Here is a 20522-nt window from a genome sequence, read left to right on the forward strand (position 1 = left end):
TGTAACGATTGGTTAATTGAGTTAGGACTTAAATGAATGAATTAATGAATGCATATGTCCTAAATTGATTAACTTACATTTGTGGAGGGCTGGATTGGAGGTTTGTGAGCAAGCACGAGGTGTCACTCAAGTAAGACAAAGTATGCCTCTTTGTTTTAACAATGATTGATACAACTCATTTCTCCTCATTTCCAGCCACAATTTCGACCAAAACTTCAGCAAACCTTCCTTTGATATACCCTAACATCCTCCAAACAAAACTCTTCCAATTTCTTCCATTTTCGAGTCAAACAAGTCAAGTTAGGAAGCATACTAGGTGATAGACACGAGTTGAAGGTTAGTATGTTGTTTTAGCTTGTTTTCTATGAGTTTGAGATTCTGAAATACCTAGGTATGATCATAGGATTTGTTGTGGATGAGTTGTGATGGAGTTTGTTGAGTTTTGGTGTTGTTTAAAGTGGTTATAGGTTGTCCAAATGAAAAAGTGTTCCTCAATACTTTAAGTATATGTCTGTAAAAGGATTTGGCAATCCATTGTGTTTATTGTGAGCTAGGTTGAGTGAATTATGGTAGATGCAAATCTGAATAGTCTGTTTCTTGGCTGGAAACAGGACCGAATCATTTTGCATGCCATATATTGTGTAGAAGTGATATTAAAGTGAATTTTGGATATGTTCTACCCATATATGTCTAGTTTCAGTAGGTTCAAGAATCAGGGCATTTGGATTCATATACAGAAAGTTATGGCAGAATGTGTGCAAGTAGGTCATGTGATGATCTAAGACAAAAGGATTAGATTGCATGAACTTTGTGGCATTAGTGTCTTGTAAATCATATAGCATTCCTTAGTTTCTATTTTCATTAAGTTTATGTTAAGTCTAATTGTATCAATGTTATGTGACATTAGGAGGGCAAGGTGCAATTGAACGCACACCCGATCGTGTTGAATAGATCGAACCAAGTGTGACGGTAAGCATATTGCTTATATATGTGTATGAATGTATTGTGCCTTGTGACTTGTTGAGTGTGAGATGTGGTTGAATCTGATGTGAATGATGTGGATAATGTTTGAGTGTTTATGATACGTCATGATTGATAAGAAAGTGTTATGATTGAGTATGTTGCAGTGTTATGCGTAAATACGGCATGTTAAGCCTTGTGCACATACTGGAACTGAATAATGGTTGGATTATAAATGAATATGAGCTTGCTTAGCTGGATATGTGAAATGGTCCAAGTTGAGAGTGCTATCCGAATATTGTGAGCCGGAAGCACATGTGTTGAGATATATGAGTACGTGAGTGAGTGTAACTCCTCCGTAGCACAGATGATTGTATTCCGAATTTAGTGAGCCGGAATACAGATTGGGCCCAAGGACCATTTTATATATATTGTCTAAGTATAGCAAGGCCTTTCTAAAATCAGTATTACTATTCTAAATGAATAAATTCTAACTTGGTACTGATGACCTATTTTGGTTTGTGCTCTTTACATTACTTGTATATACATATATGTGTAATATGTTTATTGAGTAGGCAGCTCACCCCTTGCCAACAGATTTTACAGGTTCGGTGGAGTTCTTCTTGCTTAAGGTCGCACCAGCAGTTTCAGTCCATTCTCATCTAGGCATTTTGGAGTCTTGTGAATGTACTTTTGTTTTGTAAATCCTCTGTGTAGGATAATGACTTAAACGTGTATTGTAAATTATAAATGCTTTCTCTTATGTATAATATGTAAAATTTATATGAGATTGAAGTTTATATGATTGAGAATTGAAAACATGTCTATGACTGATATTGTGTGAGATATCATGTGATCCAAATGAGGGGGTTACACCTTTGATATTCTAACTCCTCTTCATCTTCTCTACAAAACCAGCTAACATTACGAACTCCAGCCCTAGTACAAACATGAATGACAACAAATTATTGAAGTAAATTACTATACGCGAGTAGTAGAGCATCAAGTGAAAGGCTTTACACCGTAATTTCGTGTTAAAGGGCATGGTTCTTACCTCGTTCCTGCATCGCAAGTAGGGAAGTTGAGGGGTCTTGATTGAGTTGACGTGCCAGACAAGGTAAATTCTTCCTTCTATAACTTATCGTTCTTGCTTTTATTGTTCGATTTAGGGTTTTCGTCTGTGTTGGATGATAAAGTTATCGTATTTTTTTAGTTGTTGAGCAGCTTTTTTTGTTCTTTCCATTCCCTTTTAGTTGATTGCATGTCGTTGATGCAAGTTGTGATTTATGTTTTTGTATGCTTAGTACGATTATTGAATGTGTGTACGTGTTATTGGTTTTAAGTTATGGCTGAATTTATAACCCTGGTACTTCATTATGGGGGGAAATGGTCATCGTATGATGATTCTATGGAGTATGTTGGAGGGGATGTGGCAGAGGTTGATGTGGATAAAGATTTGTTGTCCTTTTTTCAGCTTTTAGGGTATTACAAGGACTTGGGGTGTAGACATGGATGCCGTATATGGTATCATGTTATTGGTTTAACTGGTGAGATCGCATATGAAGAGATAGTGGATGATAAGAACGTAGCCTTCATGTGTATAGCAAACAAGGATCATTCAGAATGGGATATCTATTTTGAATCCCTTAGCCCACCACTCAATGTGGATATGACTGATGCTGAACCGCAGGTTGTGGAAGGGGTTGATAGTTGTGGAATTGGTGATCAAGGGGTTGATGAGGAATTGGATGAGATGATGCAGGGTAATGTAGGGGCTAATGATGGAGTTGCTGCTCAAGGGGATGATGAGGAATGGGATGAGATGATGCAGGGTATTGTAAGGGCTAAGGATGGAGTTGCTGCTCAAGGGGATGATGAGGAATGGGATGAGTTGATGAGGAATAATGTAGGGGCTAAGGATGGAGTTACTGATCAAGGGGATGATGAGGAATGGGATGAGTTGATGAGGAATAATGTAGGGGCTAAGGATGGAGTTACTGATCAAGGGGTTGATGAGGAATTGGATGAGATGATGCAGGGTAATGTAGGGGCTAATGATGTAGTTGCTGCTCAAGGGGATGATGAGGAATGGGATGAGTTGATGAGGAATAATGTAGGGGCTAAGGATGGAGTTACTGATCAAGGGGATGATGAGGAATGGGATGAGTTGAAGAGGAATAATGTAGGGGCTAAGGATGGAGTTACTGATCAAGGGGTTGATGAGGAATTGGATGAGATGATGTAGGGTAATGTAGGGGCTGAAATGATGCATGACAATGGGCCTATTAGTGATGATGATGAAGATGAATACGTTAGTGATGATATGTATATGGGGACAAGAATGGATTTTAGAGATGTTGAAGATTCCGATGATAGTGATTATGTTGAGGGTTCAGAAAATGATGTTGTTAGTCTAGGTGAGGATGTGTCACTTGAGTATGAGGATTGCTCGTTGTTTGCTGATGAACCATAATCCGTGCCACGACCTGCAACAACAAATGAGCCAAATGAGCCACAACCTGCAACAACAAATGAGCCACAACCTCAAACTGCAAATGATCCACAATCTGCACCAATGAGTGAGCCACAATCCACAGTAGGCAAAGAGCTGGACGAAGAGAACCTCAAAGAATTTAATGAACCAGCTCTTGATTTGGACGATGAATTGGAAAGTCTACATGGCTCAGACAATGAGAGGCCTGATCCAAGTGCTCAATACAGGGAGAACATGAATGTTGAGTTAAGTCTTGGTATGAGGTTTGTCTCTGTTGACCAGATTAGGAAGGCTTTAAGGTCATGGGTTGTTGTTAAAGGGTATTCATATCACTTCAAGAAGAATTGCAAGGATTTTGTGGTGGTTGGGTGCAAGTTCCCAGCTTGTGACTTTTACATAAGGGCATCTAAAGTTGGTGATAGCCGTACCTTTATGATAAAATCATTTAAACCAGTTCACAGTTGTCCGAGGGAGTATGATAACCATTTGATTACAAGCAGATTCATTGCTGAGAAGTACCTAGAAGAATTTAGGGATGATGAAGAATGGAAAGTTCAGGTTGTTCAGAGGAAGATCAAAAGAGACCTGGGTTTCAATGTCAATATGGCCAAATGTTACAGAGCAAAGAAGATTGCAAGTGATATTATCCAGGATGAGGTAAAGGAACAATATCGTCGTCTATACGATTATGCACAGACAATCAAAACATCCAACCCAGACAGCAAGGTGGTTCTAAGGACAGACTTGACACTAGTTCAAGATGAGAATACAGTTTCAAATGGTATCAGGAGCATGCCTAGGGAGATTGTGGTGTTCAAGTACATATACTACAGGCTGACTGCACAAAAGCAAGGGTACTTCGCAGGCCTTAGACCATTGATTTGCTTGGACGGTTGCCACTTAAAGAGTTGTATGGGAGGCCACATACTATCTGCAATTGCAAGGGATGGAAATGAAAACATGTTCCCTCTTGCAATTGCTATGGTTGATTCAGAGTGCAAGGAATCATGGTCATGATTTTTACAAGCTTTACAAGATGATTTTGGGAATGTGGCAGAAACTGGGTGGGTGTTTATGTCTGATCAGCAAAAGGTTAGTTCACTTGATTACTGTTATTGTTTGTGTGAGGAATTGGTTTTTGATTACTGTTATTGTTTGTGATAGTTGGTTTTTGTTTGTGATGGTTGGTTTTTGTTTGTGATAGTTGGTTTTTGTTGTTTGTGATAGTTGGTTTTGTGATTTGTGATTACTGCTATATACTTGTAGGGACTTGTTGAAGCATTCAAAGAGCTTATGCCAAATGTGGAGCATAGGTTCTGCCTTAAACATATGTATGAAAACATGAAATTGCGCTTCAAAGGGGTTGAATACAAAGATATGCTATGGGTGGCTGCAGGGGCTGGCACAGTTAAGCTGTGGGAATATCACATGAAGAAGCTGAAAGACTATGATAAGAATGTGTATAACTGGGTAATGGGACATGATCCAAAAACGTGGGCTAGATGCCATTTCAGCACAAGGACCAAGTCTGATATCCTTCAAAACAACATGGCTGAATCATTCAATTCATTTATCAAAGGAGCTAGGTGTTTGCCGATAGTCTCATGTTTGGAAACTATTAGGAAAGCATGTATGAAGAGACATTACATCAAATTATGTGGAATGCTGAAATATAAAGGGGACATTTGTCCAAAATATCAAGAGCATTTGGAGAAACTGAAAGTTGCAAGTAGGAATTGCTTCTGCACTGCTGCTGGGGATAAACTGTATGAGGTGACCACTTTTGATAGGACAGTTGTTGTTGATCTGAATCTTCGCACGTGTACTTGTAGAAGATGGGAATTATCTGGTATTCCGTGTCAGCATGCTATTGCTGCCATTTACATGCACAGGGAGCAACCAGAAAAATATGTTGACAAATATTTTTTGAAGGATACATATATAGCAGTGTACAGTCATCCATTCAGGCCAGTCCCATCACATGAAGAATGTGATAGGACCAATTACCCTGATATCCATCCATGGATAGTTCAAAAACCACCTGGCAGGCCAAGAAAGAGAAGAATTAGAGGGGTTAATGAGCCAAGAAATCCATTTAAGGTGTCTAGGGCTAGAGGTGTTGTTAAGTGTGGTAAATGCAACCAAATTGGCCACAATGCTAGAGGTTGTAAAGCAGGGGTAACTGGTGAGAGTCCATGGCAGAGAAGGATGCGAAGAGAAAATGCTAGAAGAACTAGAGCACAGGTAATTGTTGTATTATGGTTTCTTATGCTTCCCAATTCAAATTGTGTATTAACTTATATGCATTGGTTGTTATAGTTGAGTCCAGATAGGAGTGGCAGACAGAGGATGGCACAGGGTGCAAGTGCTAGTCAACCAACCCCACATCAACATGTGAATTCAGATGCAGGAGCAAGGATTACTCAAAGTCAACCGACATCAAACATAGGCAGTGGTAGGGGACGTGGTACAAGTAGGGGTCGTGGTAGAGGACAGACAAACCATTTTCAAGATGGTACCACATCAGTGCCTACATATCATTTTAGACCACCAAGAAGTAATGATTCTGAACAAGCAGGTACAAGCAGGCTTATGCGTTTTAGGAGGACATCATGCCTAGAAGGAATGGCAACAAGATTGGGTGCGGGGGCACCAGTTAATGAGAAGTGACATGTATTTTGTGTCATGTAAATGTTTCACAAATATTAGGTTGATGTAAATGGTGAACATGTTTTTGTGATTGTGAAGGCTAGGACATGTTTTTGTGAATGTCAAATTTGGACATGTTTTTGTGATTGTCAAATTTTGACATGTTTTTGTGTCATGTATATGGGTAATAGGTTTTTGTGTCCTGCAGAGTTGGACATATTTTTGTGTATTTTGGACAAGATCTTTGTGTCCTGCAGAGTTTTACCATTACATCCGTGTCAATTACAGGGCACAAACTAATACATAAACTACTTCACAATTACCACAAACTTATGAGTGAAAATTAACTCAAAACGATATTGAAACAACAATTACATCTCTGGTTTATCGTATTGAAACAACAATTGAATTAGCAATTTAAACCAAAAATGATCGAAAAAGCAAGTGACAATTAGCACACAATGAACAAAAAAAACCCATTTTCATTCATTCAATCAACAGTTACATCAAGGCATGATGCCAATCTTGGCTAGCTCATCTTTTTCCCTAACATTTGTGAAACTAAACCACAAGAAAGCAACGAAACACAAGATCACAACTACTACCCAAGCCTTTGAGAAATGGTATTTTGTGTTCTTGTACTGGTCTAACATGCCTTGCAAGTAGATGATTTCTGCATTTTTGCAAGCATTAAGCTCCTCCAACTCCCTATTCTTCTCTGCTAATTTACTAATTTCATTTTGCAGTTCAACCTCATGACCATGGTATTGCTTGATTTCATCCTCGAACTTGTTGATTGTCAGTTTCATCTCTTTCATAACGTCTCTTCCTCTAGCACATACATGTGGATCAATCCAGTCGAAAAAACGACAAGCATCTTCATTGGGGTATCTAGAACAACCTATGTACCTCCGACCCATGTTAATCAAAGACCAAGCCGTTCTTCTCCGAGCTCTATGCCCGCAAAAACAGTGAACTCCATTCCAGTACGTGTTTCGTGTGTTTAAACTCGACGAAGAAGACGATGAGCTCATGGCGATGGCGATGGCAAATTACCTTGTTTTCCTGCAACTTCTGAGGGTCGATTTTTCTTCCTGCGAACGAAATTGAAGAATTATAGCTGCGATTAACGATTTAGGTTTAAGGATTTTGGGGATTTGCTGGAATCGGGAATTAGGTTTCGAATGAATTTGGGGATTTAATGAATTTAGGGATTTTAATTTCGATTTTTGGTCTTTTATATCGTCAATTTTACTTAATGGCGCAAATACCCTCGGCCACGTCATCGCCCCTGACGGAAAATCTGTCGTTTCCGCGATTTTGGTAACGGTGTCAACCACGAGTACCTATTTGTAACAAAAAATACCACAGGTACCACATCGCAAATCGGTGAAACCACATGGTAGTTTTTTTTGTAATTAACCCTTATTGAAATGACTTCAAGGAAATTGAAAACAATTATTGAATTAAGTTATTTAAAATAAATATTTTCAGTGTTTTTTTTAATCAAAACGAGTTTGATAATTGTAACTCTTCATCACTTAAAAAAATTAATTAAATAAAGTTATTATATAATTGATATTGTTCTAAGCCATCTTAATTAAAAATAGACCTAATGTTAAGCCGTTGCAACAACATTACTTACACCAATCCCAATCCTTTCGATGAGGCTTCTCCGGACCGCTGTAAGAAGAAATCAAAAGGGTTTGATGGTTTACTAGATGAGAACTCGAGCTCCCTTCAATCGGAACCTGCTTCTTGGGACAGTCTGGTGAGGAAGAAACCATGGAAATAGTTCTTGAAATACTGTTTGCTTGTTTTGAAGAGTTGTATGATGAATCAGATATTAAAGAGGATGATGACCCAACTTGCCCAGTTGTCAGATTATCTATAGAAGAAAAGCATATGTTCTGGAGTTAGTGGCGTTATGCCTTGATTGTGAAAGTCCTTGGAAAGAATATAGGTCACCGATATTTATTGTAATGTATTCGTACCCTTTGGGCTAAGAAGGGACGATTACTATCATTGATGTGGAGAATGATTACTACATTGTTAAGTTCTCCAACGGGGGATTATGATAGGTCACTAGCAGGCAGCCTTTATATTGTTTCGAATCACTGTTTATCTATCCGTCAATGGACTCTGCATCAATATGAACAACTACCACCGACCGCCGCTACAACACCTTTCACTCTGAAACAGAGAGAAACTCTCACGCAGGGAACAAAGAGAATATATTTGTGAAATTTAAATAAAGTTTACATAGTATTTAAATTTAAAATGTACATAAAATGAAATTTAAATCAAAACGAGTTTGATAATTGTAACTCTTCATCACTTAAAAAAATTAATTAATAATTGTAACTCTTCATCACTTAAAAAAATTAATTAAATAAAGTTATTATATAATTGATATTGTTCTAAACCATCTTAATTAAAAATAGACCTAATGCTAAGCCGCCGCAACAACATTACTTACACCAATCCCAATCCTTTCGATGAGGCTTCGCCGGACCGCTGTAAGAAGAAATCAAAAGGGTTTGATGGTTTACTAAATGAGAACTCGGGCTCCCTTCAATCGGAACCTGCCTCTTGGGACAGTTTGGTGAAGAAGAAGCCATGGAAATAGTCCTTGAAATACTGTTTGTTTGTTTTGAAGAGTTGTATGATGAATCAGATATTAAAGAGGATGAGGACCCAACTTGCCTGGTTATCAGATTATCTGTAGAAGAAAAGCATATGTTCTGGAGTTAGTGGCGTTATGCCTTGATTGTGAAAGTCCTTGGAAAGAATATAGGTCACCGATATTTATTGTAATGTATTCGTACCCTTTGGGCTAAGAAGAGACGATTACTATCATTGATGTGGAGAATGATTACTACATTGTTAAGTTCTCAACGGGGGATTATGATAGGTCACTAGCAGGCGGCCTTTATATTATTTCGAATCACTGTTTATCTATCCGTCAATGGACTTTGCATCAATATGAACAACTACCACCGACCGCCGCTACAACACCTTTCACTCTGAAATAGAGAGACACTCTCACGCAGGGAACCAAGAGAATATATTTGTGAAATTTAAACAAAGTTTACATAGTATTTAAATTTAAAATGTACATAAAATAAAATTTAAGTCTTAGTAAATTTTATAATTTGAATTAAATTATAAAATTTATACATATATTTGTATATGAGGCCATTCGGTTCAACCAATTAATCACTGATCCAATTGTCGATCCAATTCAAATTTTAGTCGATTTTTAAAACATTGGTATTTTCTTGACCTCCTGCGCAGGTAACCGAAACAATGTTTTACCTTCTTACATCTTTTTAGCGGTACCTGACATCCATTAATAATCTTATTCTCATGTATTGTCTATGTATCCTCAAATTATTATTAACACTGTATTCTAGAAATTTTCTGATAAGATCACCAATTTGCTTTCCTATTCCTTCCGACATACATTCGACCGGTAGGTCGTGTATCTGCACCCAAATGTCCACGTGATCCATCTCTATCTCCTCTGGTAATTCTTAGGTTTCCACTCTAGTAGGAGCATCATGTTGTTGTCGAAAGACCACGACACCTCAGCAAGGACGCTGTCTTTATCCACCACGTGGAAAAACTAAAAAATATAAAGGTTTGTAATAACCTCAGATATAGCCACTCCTCTTCTCGGTCTCCACAAATCAGCTTTTCATAGCTAGAAAGTTACCAAGGCGGTCGGTGAAAAACTTACCAACCATTGATAGCCCATTGCCCTTCATACTGCTTGCCTGAGCTGATTCTATAAAATTGAAAGAATCCCCTTCATCTGCCGACAACTCTAGGTTAGCGAAGTTCTTCTCCATCCCTTCTTTTCGCAACTCCATCCTTATTTCCCGATCACTCTGCTTAACGAACCTTATGAACAGCTTCAGTCGTAAGATACATCGTTTGCTGGGACACGACGTACAATTTCCAGGTTAGCGAGGTTTCTGAGACGATCAATACGAATAACTACTGCCGACCGCCGCTACAACACCTCTCACTCTGAAATAAAGAGACTCTCTTACGCAAGGAACAAAAAGACCATATTTGTGAAATTTAAACAAAATTTATTTAGTATTTCAATTTTAATTATACCTAAAATATAATTTAATTTTTAATAAATTTTATAATTTAAATTAAATTATAAATTTTATATATATATATATATATATATATATATATATTTTAACCATTTATACATATATTATTTATGAGGTTATTGCATTCAACTTCATCTATATCAAATTTAAATATCAGAATAGTAGATATAGTCTTGATGCAATAGGTTAGGTCCACTTACTTTTATTGATTTCGAATCAAATTTTTACGATTGATTTATGGAAAATAAAAAATTTAGTGATTTAAGAGCCAATTTCTCATTATTCAATTATTCATTATATTTAGATTCTAATATAATAAACAAATGTTCAGCTGTCTATAACTAAACTTTCTAACTCTATAAATAACTAGATAAAAAAACATACTAATATTATATATTCTAAAGCATACTCTATATTCTAATAATATATATTAGAAATACTATAACTAGAATAGTATATATTCTTCCTTGAGAAAAAAAAAAAGTATATATTCTATTTAGAATATATCCTAAAAAATAGATTATTATAAAAAATACAATAAAATATATTCTAAATAGATAGAAATATATTCTATAACTATAAATAGAAAAAAGATATTATATAAAATTATAGAAATAGAAAATAGAAATATATTTGATTCGAATAAAAGAATATATTGGGATAAGATAGTAGAAGAATGTATTATTATTAGAGTAGAAATATTGATAGAAAAAAAATATCTGTTATAGGTTCAAAAACCTCTTGTAACTATTCTTTTTGATTCTAAACGCTGGAATCGTCCATTTCGATATATAAATATATATTTATATATAAATTAAAAATTAATTCACATTAATTTCAATTCGAAAAGAAAAATAATAGGAAATTACTAAAAAAATTACTGCATAAAATACATACAATAAAAGATAAGAAGAAATGCGACCGCTTCCTCCATATTTTATGCTTTCTCCTACAAAGAAACTGGTAACACCGACTCCATTGATAATTCCATCAATTATTCGTTTTTGAATTGAGCTAATTTTTTTATACCCCTAATAAAAAATATTGCATAAAAAGTAGACCTGGGCATGGGCCGGTGAGCCCATCCGGCCCGCCCAGGCCTAGGCCCATTTAACCGGGCTTAGACACATGAAAATGCTGCCAGGCCCGGCCCGGTCCAAATCCGTATAAGCCCGTCAAAAACTGGGCTGGTTTGGGCTTAACGAATTTTACATCAGGTCGGCCCAGCCCGGCCCGATATCTTATATATATATATATATAATATAAATTAAAATTATAATATAATTTTATAAATATAAATTAGCTTTACTTAAAGTTTGCTGCTGTTACAGCAAACTTAAAGTTTGATAAATTGTAATCTATTTTTTTAATTAATAAATTATAAATTTATAATATACTTTAATTGTATTTTTAGTTGTAATAAATTATAATATATTTTAATTGTATTTTTTTTTAATATATAGATGGGTTTGGATGGGTGGGTTTGAGATTCATATCTTAGGCCCGAGCCCAACCCGAGCCCGAGCCCGACTAAATTTCTTACGGGCTGAGTTGGGCTTGGGCTCGCCAGGCTTTATTAAAAGCCCGACAGGTCCGACCCGGCCCAGCCCATGCCCAGGTCTAATAAAAAGAATCTATGTAACCTCGATTATAGGACCAATTATATATCACATTTATTATTTTGTCCGAAAGAATTTTCTTCAAGCCTTTTTTAGTAGATGAATTGAAGAAATTAAAATTTTGTAAAGGTAAATAAGTAGGCTTATAGAAAGAGGACGCTATAAATATTCCGAAAAAAGTTATACTGACGGAAAAAGTTGCATTTGTTACAAATTCATACCAATCCACAGAATTTTGTTCATTTTCATGCAAAAGGTTAAAAGACGGAGTTAACAGTTTTGATAATACAGTAAAACCTCGATAAATGCATATTCTTGGGACCGAAAAAAAATATTCATTAAGCGAGATTATTTATTTATCGATAAATGAATAAATTATTCATTTATTGATAAATCAATATTTATTATTTTATAAATAATTTATCCAGTCAATAATGAACAATGGTGATGGAAAGAGCCAGATGATAGTTGCGTTGTCGCAAATGTATCGTCAAAAGAGGTCTTTCAAACAATGGTCACCTTAAACAACTACTTGCTACAATATGAGCAAAATATACCAGAAGTTGTGTTTGCACTACAAAAAGTTAATGATGTTGTTCATTTTGGTTTAGGTGAAAAGAAAAAACAATCAACTATAGATGCATTTTTCTAGAAGAAATGATTTCTAGTTGATTGATTGAAAAGTTTTGGTCTACATATATATATATATATATATTTGTATGTAATTCAATAATTATTAATTTATATTTTCATTGGCCCGGTAAGGAATTAAATATTTTTATTACTTGATGCATTTAGCGAGGTTATTATTTTAGTCCATTAGCCCAAATCGGGATCGAAAGAATTTATTATATAAATAAAGTTATTACTTTATCCAACATTCATTTATCGAGGTTTATGTGTATATCCAATAATTGATCACTCACCTAATTGGATTTTTTTTTTTTTGTTGAAAGTTCCAATTTTTAAAAAATTGGTATTTTCTTAATTTGTGCGAACAGCCGACTTGAGTAATATTTTTCGTGCGCCATTTTTTCAAATATGAAAAGCAATTCAATTAGTCAATGGAGAAACTTGGGGAAGGCGTAAATAGCTTGATCATCAAGCAGATCTTTCTTATGAATACCCACAAAAATTGAACAAATTCATATTTCAAGCTTCTTCTTCGTTCTTCAATTCCAAAACCCTAACTGAAAAGCTTACTGATCAGATCCAAATTCACCGAAAATGGCACCAAAATCATCTCTTCTCGGACCTCCAGAGCTACACAACCCAACCCTGCTTCCAAAACGACGGAAGTTTCAAACATTCGACGGCACAGAAGCCATTAATGATCCATTCATGAATCTAATGGTATCCAATTTCAATTTAACCGAATTGCCTCCACAGATAGATCCTCCTCCAATTGGTTCCACCGAGAAAGGTTCAGCAACTTACACTTCATCTGGTAATCCTTGCCTTGATTTCTTCTTTCATGTTGTACCCGATTCCAGATCTCAATCAATCAAACGGAGGCTCAATGAATCCTGGAATCACGATCCATTGATGACGCTCAAGCTAATTTGCAATCTAAGAGGCGTTCGAGGAACTGGTAAATCTGATAAAGAGGGGTTTTATACTGCTGCGCTTTGGCTCCATCAGTTACACCCGAAAACCCTAGCTTGTAATATTCCATCCATGGCGAATTTCGGTTACTTAAAAGACTTGCCGGAGATTCTGTACCGGATTTTAGAGGGATCTGATGTGAGGAAGAATCAGAAAGCCGAGTGGAAGAAGAAGAAAAACAGTGGCGGTAGAAAAGGGAGAAACCGGGGAAACAATGAAACGACAACGTTTAGAGGTCCATTTCGACGCCCGAAAAGGTCATCTAAGAAATCAAGACGAAACAGAAAGCCTGAATCTACTAGAGAAATCAGAATCTCGAATGCTATGGAGAGGAACAAGTTTGAGAAAGAATCAGCGAGTTTTGCGAGGAATGAGAAGAAGGTAGCCATGGCGAAGAAAGTGTACGAGAGGTATAGTAGGGATCCTGATTTTCGATTTCTATACGAGAGGGTTTCAGATTTCTTCTCCGATTGCCTGAAAGTAGATATGGAGCATCTGAAGTCCGATCGGATCACAGAGATTAGCCTTGCAGCTAAATGGTGTCCTTCTATTGATTCATCGTTTGATCGATCGTTATTGCTGTGTGAGAGTATTGCGAGGAAGGTTTTTTCTAGAGAATCTTACCCGGAATATGAAGGTGTGGAAGAAGCACACTATGCTTACAGGTAACCATATCAAATTTCTGATCCGAAAATATGATTTACAGAGATAATCCACTTTGCACCAAGTGCCAAATTAGTCTAGGAGAACAAATTTAGACTGCACATTTTGGAATCGAAGTCTATTTTCTGTTAATCTTTTGTGGAAACTAGTAGATAGAGCAATTTCAGGCTCCACAAATCCAGTTTCTGTCAGAAATTGCTGTCAATGGAGTTAGAAAATATGATCTACAGAGATAATTGGCTTTGCACAAAGTGCTAAATTAGTCTAGGAGAACAAATTTAGACTATACATTTTAGAATGGAAGTCTATTTTCTGTTAATCTTTTGTGGAAACTCATAGATAGAGCAATTTCAGACTCTAGATATCCAATTTCTGTTGGATTTGCTGTCAATGGAGTCAGAAAATATGATTTACTGAGATAATTGGGTTTCTATGTAAGTGCGAAATTAGTCTGGGAGAACAAATTTAGACTGTGCATTTCATAAACGAGGTCTATTTTCTGTTAATCTTTTATCGAAACTCTTAGATGGAGCAATTTCAGACTCTAGATATCCAATTTCTGTTGGATTTGGAGTCAGAAAATATGATTTACAGAGATAATTGGCTTTCTATGTAAGTGCCAAATTAGCCTAGGAGAACAAAGTTAGACTGTACATTTCAGAATCGAAGTCTATTTTCTGTTAATCTTGTATGGAAGCTGGTAGATTGAGCAATTTCAGACTCCAGTTATCCAATTTCTGTCGGAAATTGCTGTCAATGGAGTTAGAAAATATGATCTATAGAGATAATTTGCTCTGCACAAAGTGCTAAATTAGTCTAGGAGAACAAATTTAGACTATACATTTCAGAATTGAAGTCTATTTTCTGTTAATCTTTTGTGGAAACTCATAGATAGAGCAATTTCAGACTCTAGATATCCAATTTCTGTTGGATTTGCCGTTAATGGAGTCAGAAAATATGATTTACATAGATAATTGGCTTTCTATGTAAGTGCGAAATTAGTCTAGGAGAACAAATTTAGACTGTACATTTCAGAAACGAAGTCTATTTTCTGTTAATCTTTTATGGAAACTCTTAGATACAGTAATTTTAGACTCCAGATATCCAATTTCTGTTGGATTTTCTGTTAATGGAGTCAGAAAATGTGATTTACAGAGATAATTGGCTTTCTATGTAAGTGCGAAATTAGCCTAGGAGAACAAATTTAGACTGTACGTTTCAGAAACGAAGTCTATTTTCTATTAATCTTTTACAGCAACTCTTAGATACAGCAATTTCAGACTCCAGATATCCAATTTCTGTTGGATTTTCTGTTAATGGAGTCAGAAATTGCTACATCTACAAAACGTTATGTTAACATTCTCTCCTGATAATCATATAGGGCGGATTTTGTAATTTATCTCTATCATACGTGATCATGTAGGATATGTAAATTTTGTAATACGATTATGACATGATAACTCATAACTTCTATTTAACAGGGTTCGCGATCGGTTGAGAAAGGAGGTTTTGGTGCCTCTCCGCAAGGTTCTAGAGCTGCCGGAGGTGTACATTGGTCAGAAAAGATGGGGTGAAATTCCATACAATCGGGTTCCTTCGGCTGCCATGAAATTGTACAAAGATAAGTTCTTCAAACATGATGAAAAGCGTTTCTCGAAATACTTGAAGGAAGCAAAAACAGCTCCCGGAGGAGCAATGCTTCCCGTTGATACAATCAAGTCTATGAACGATGACGATGGCGGACAAGTTGCTGAATTGCAGATGAATGATCTTCTCAAGCAAGGGAGGAAGTTGAAGAACTCTTTGGCAATTTGTGATGTGTCAAAATCCATGAACGGCACGCCAATGGAAGTCGCTTTAACATTGGGGGTATTCGTTTCCGAACTGAGCGAGGAACCATGGAAGGGAAAGCTCATAACTTTCAGCCAAAATCCAACCCTTCAGAAGGTTCAAGGCAAAACCCTTATCCAGAAAACCGCATTCGCGAGAACGATGGAATGGGGGAAGAACGCGGGTTTGCAAAAGGTGTTTGATCTGATCCTTGAAGTAGCAGTAAAAGGGAAACTGAAAGAGGATGAAATGATCAAGAGGGTGTTTGTGTTTAGCGATATGGAATTCGATAAGGCGTCTTCCAGACATGATGAAACTGATTATCAAGTTATGGTGAGGAAATTCAGAGAGAAAGGATACGGAAATGCCATCCCGGAAGTTGTGTTTTGGAATGTGAGAGATTCAAGAGCTACACCGGTGTCTGCAGCGGACAAAGGGGTCGCATTGGTGAGTGGATTTTCGAAGAATTTGATGAAGCTTTTCGTGGATGGAAATGGCGAAATTGATCCGGTTTCTGTTATGAAAGCTGCAATTGCTGGGGAAGAGTATCAAAACCTTGCTCTTATTGACTGATTTAATATTCTTCTTAGTACATATATACGAGAAAGGAGAGAAAGGATAGGGTGAGTAATGAAATAATTAGGACAAAAGTAGGGGTTACATCTATTGAGAATAAAATGAGGGAAAACCGACTGAGGTGGTTTGGCCATGTAAGACGAAGAGCGCTTGATGCGCCGGTTAGGAGGACTGAAGAGTGGCAAAGGGATGTAGTGGTGAGGGGTAGGGGTTTAGATCTAAGCAAACTTGGAGGAGGGTGATCGAAAGTGATATGAGTTTATTAGGGATTGAAGAGAATATGGTAGTGGACAGGACAGAGTGGAGGGAGAGAATTTGTGTCGCTGACACGACTTGATTGCACGGTTTCATATGATGGTTCATGTTAGCCGATCCCGAATCATTTCGGGACTAAGGCTTTGTTGTTGTTGTTTACATATATAGTTCACACTTTAGTTAGTTCAATTCTTCAAGAAGATGTTTCCAATGAGATGTCCTGTTGAATTATAGCAGCAACAATGTACTGTTGAGTCTTGAACATATGCACTCAAACGAAATCAGATACGGATACTTAGGGGTGAGCAGAACCGAACCGAAAACCCAAAGACCTGAAAAAACCGGACTGAAAAAACCGGACGAAACCGGACCGGATTGTATTTTGGTTTGATTTGGTCCTAATTTTTAAGATAGTTTGGTCTTTGGTTCGGTTTAAAACCGAACAAAACCGAACCAAAATATAATATATAATTTTTAGTTTTATGTATTGGGAGACTGAGAATGAACTTAATTGTCACCCAGCCTCAATGTGCACTGAATTGGTGAAATAGTTGATCATAAAATTTTCCAATTGATTTTCTTTCTTTATGCTTAAAGCTTTTAATTTCATGTCTAGATTAATTAGAATAGTAACAGATGTCTAATATTCTGTTCGGTCCAAACATGAACCGAACCGGACTGGATCGAAATAATTTGGTTCGGTCCAGATCTAACTGAATTATAATTTGGTTTGGTTTGGTACTTAAAAATACATATTATTAGGTTTGGTCCATTTCGGTTTGGTTCGGTTTTTGGACCAAACCGGATACGAAAAATCAAAGTTCATAGAAATATAGGAAATGGAAATAGAGAAACATGTAAACAATAAAAAAAAATAGAGTAATTAATTTATTAGTTTCTATATTTTGACAAAACATATTGTTTAGTTCTTGTGTTTTCAAACACACATTAAGGTCCCTAACCTTTTTCTTGGTGAACTGTTTAATCCTTCCGTCTGCTTGTTAGAATTTTTACCGTTTATGAATTCGGAAATGACTAGATTACCATTTACTATTTACCTTCGAATTTCAGAAGAAGAAACCCATTTTAAAAGAAGAAGCTATTTGTATGGAGAACAAGAAAAAGAACACATACCCAATGTTTACGAATTTGAACGATTAAGAAGAAAATCAAGAACATTAAAAGTTGATTTCAGATGCAGTAGAGTCTAAAGGAAAGGAAAATAAAGGAAAAAAAGAACGCAAAGATGAGAAACAATGAAGATAATGGTCTTATATATTTGATTTTGTGGTAAAAGGTAGTTAAGATATTATATTTTTTTATTTTAAATAGATTTGGACTCAAATCCAAATTGATTAACAGAATCTTCATGAGAGTCTAACGGCAGTGACTAAACAGTTCATCGAGAAAAAAATTAGGGACCTTACCGTGTATTTTTGAAAATATAGGGACTAAACAATGTGTTTTTGTTAAAATATAGAGACTAATAAATTAATTACCCTAAAAAATATAAGGGTATTTTTGATATAATTTTAAAATTATAAGAATGTATGTGTAAATTTAAGAAGCTTATAGTTTTTTAATGAGATAAAATCTAAATTTAACCCTATTGTTTTGTTCTTAGGAAAGTGCATATTTAGCTATAATATACCAAATTGAATAAATTTAACGCTAATGTTTCAAAACAATATCAATTTTAGCTGTATATTATTGAATTTTTGAAAATTGAATTGACTATTATTTAATTCTCACTTTAGATCTTCCAAACATACATTTGGAATCCGTTTGGGTATCAACTCAAGTAAATAAAAGGAGAAAATAGAATAAATAAACCTCTTAATATATTACTAGTACAAAAACCTATTAAAATAATAACTAAGTTTATCATATATAAATTAATCACAATTTTTTTATCAACTAAATCTATCATATATAAATTGTCAATTTATAAAAATTATTTAATGTATTATTAATATAATTATAAATAATCGATAATTTTTTTATAAAATTAACTGGTTCTACTAAAGAACACATGATGGAAAAATTGTATGATTTACCAAGCTTTTTAACAATATCAATTTCTAACAAAAATAACATGGTTTACCGAGATAGCCTATTTAACACTGTAAATAGACTATAAATTACTCCATTCATTTCTTTATATAAATAAGATATTTCACATAAATTAATAAATACAATTAATATAAAATTAAATTAATAAAATTAATTTAGTTAATTAAAATTTTTTTATCTCTTATATCCCTGATTGAGGAACGGGCTAGGCTCTACTGGGCGGAGGTTTCTCGATCCACTATCTGACTCTTTTGAAGAAAGACACAACTCCTCTTTATATAAGAAATTTTCAGTCTAGTTCGCCACAAGGGATGAAAGCAATCGAAAAAGGTAGCCGTCGTTAGGCCGAAAAGCGGAGAAGTAAGTATGCCAATGCCAATTGAAAGCTAACTAGATGTCCCTCTTCGATTTCGATGACAGAAAAGATCAGATGCACAGAAGGAGCTACACATGAAGAATGACAAGACATAGAAAGAAAGGGTTCTGCACGAATGCCCTGTTGTATGTGAGTTGCTCAAACAATCCCAATCTGCGCCTCTCACCGTGGAGGAACAGATAATGACTATTTATACCGGAACGAATGGTTATCTTGATTCATTAGAAATCGGACAAGTTAGGAAATATCTCGTTGAGTTACGTACCTACCTAAAAACTGGTCATTCCTTACCTTGGGACCAAATTGGTTATTGGGCAGTCAAAATTGTAACATGCGTGCCGGAAGCTATTCCTGTTATAGGATCGCCTTTGGTACAGTTATTACGGGGAAGTGCTAGTGTAGGACAATCTACTTTGACTCGTTTTTATAGTTTACACACTTTTGTATTACCCCTTCTTACTGCTGTATTTATTTTAATGCACTTTCCAATGATACGTAAGCAAGGTATTTCAGGTCCTTTATAGTTTATAGAGAGTAATTTCGCGAGAATATTGATTCTAGATATTTGTAATGGGTAAATTACACTCATAGCCACTGAACTTTACTCATTTAACATTGTGGCCACTGGACTTCAATTCTTAATGGTATGACCACTAAACTTTACATTTTTTAACATTGGTGGCCACTCAACGCGTCAAAACGATCGTTGAGGACCTCAAAATAAAAAATTCAAAGAGTTAATGATATTCTAAAGAACTTTAATTCATGAAAATTTTCGTTTTGAGATCATTTAGGTGTTGTTTGGTTAGGAGAGAGAAAATGATTTTTAGAGAGAGAAAGCTCCAAAAAATGTGATTTTGGAAAATAAAAAATGCAGTTTCATGGTAGATGTCGTTCTGAACAACTTTAATTCTTGAATATTTTCATTTTGAAGTCGTTAACGGTCATTTTGAGGAGTTAGTTAGAGTTGAGTGGCAACTGGTGTTAAAAAGTGTAAAGTTTAGTGGCCATATCGTTAAGGATTGAAGTTCAGTGGGCATAATGTTAAAATGGATAAAGTTTAGTTACCATGGATGTAATTTACCCTATTTGTAATCAACCATTGATTGCTTGGGGGACGGAAAAATAGTATTTTATTGCTACAAATATGGATTATTGAAAAGAATAAGACATGTATTTAGATATTTCCCTTCAATTCTAATTTTTTTTTTGTTTTTTTATATTTAATATGAATAGTTGAAGTGAATTCTCGTGAGAGAAAAATTGAGTATGGGAATTTGACTTCTATG

General features: G+C 35.6%; 1 protein-coding gene across 1 annotated transcript; it reads left to right on the forward strand.

Annotated features, from left to right (window-relative positions):
* The first annotated feature begins 12895 nt into the window (after positions 1–12895).
* Positions 12896–17355, forward strand: LOC136205645 (uncharacterized). Its single transcript, XM_065996328.1, has 2 exons — positions 12896–14125; positions 15605–17355. Exons 1-2 carry the CDS (start codon positions 13083–13085, stop codon positions 16524–16526), a joined length of 1965 nt encoding a protein of 654 aa, XP_065852400.1. The 5' UTR covers positions 12896–13082; the 3' UTR covers positions 16527–17355.
* The last annotated feature ends 3167 nt before the right edge of the window (positions 17356–20522 follow it).

Source organism: Euphorbia lathyris, chromosome 9 (assembly GCF_963576675.1).
Source record: "Euphorbia lathyris chromosome 9, ddEupLath1.1, whole genome shotgun sequence".
In the NCBI taxonomy this organism is placed as follows: Eukaryota; Viridiplantae; Streptophyta; class Magnoliopsida; order Malpighiales; family Euphorbiaceae; genus Euphorbia; species Euphorbia lathyris.

Coding starts and splice junctions, on each gene's coding strand:
- LOC136205645 (XM_065996328.1), top strand. CDS start 13,083: ATGGCACCAAAATCATCTCTTCTCGGACCTCCAGAGCTACACAACCCA. Junction 14,126..15,604: donor GAAGCACACTATGCTTACAG/GTAACCATATCA, acceptor TCTATTTAACAG/GGTTCGCGATCGGTTGAGAA.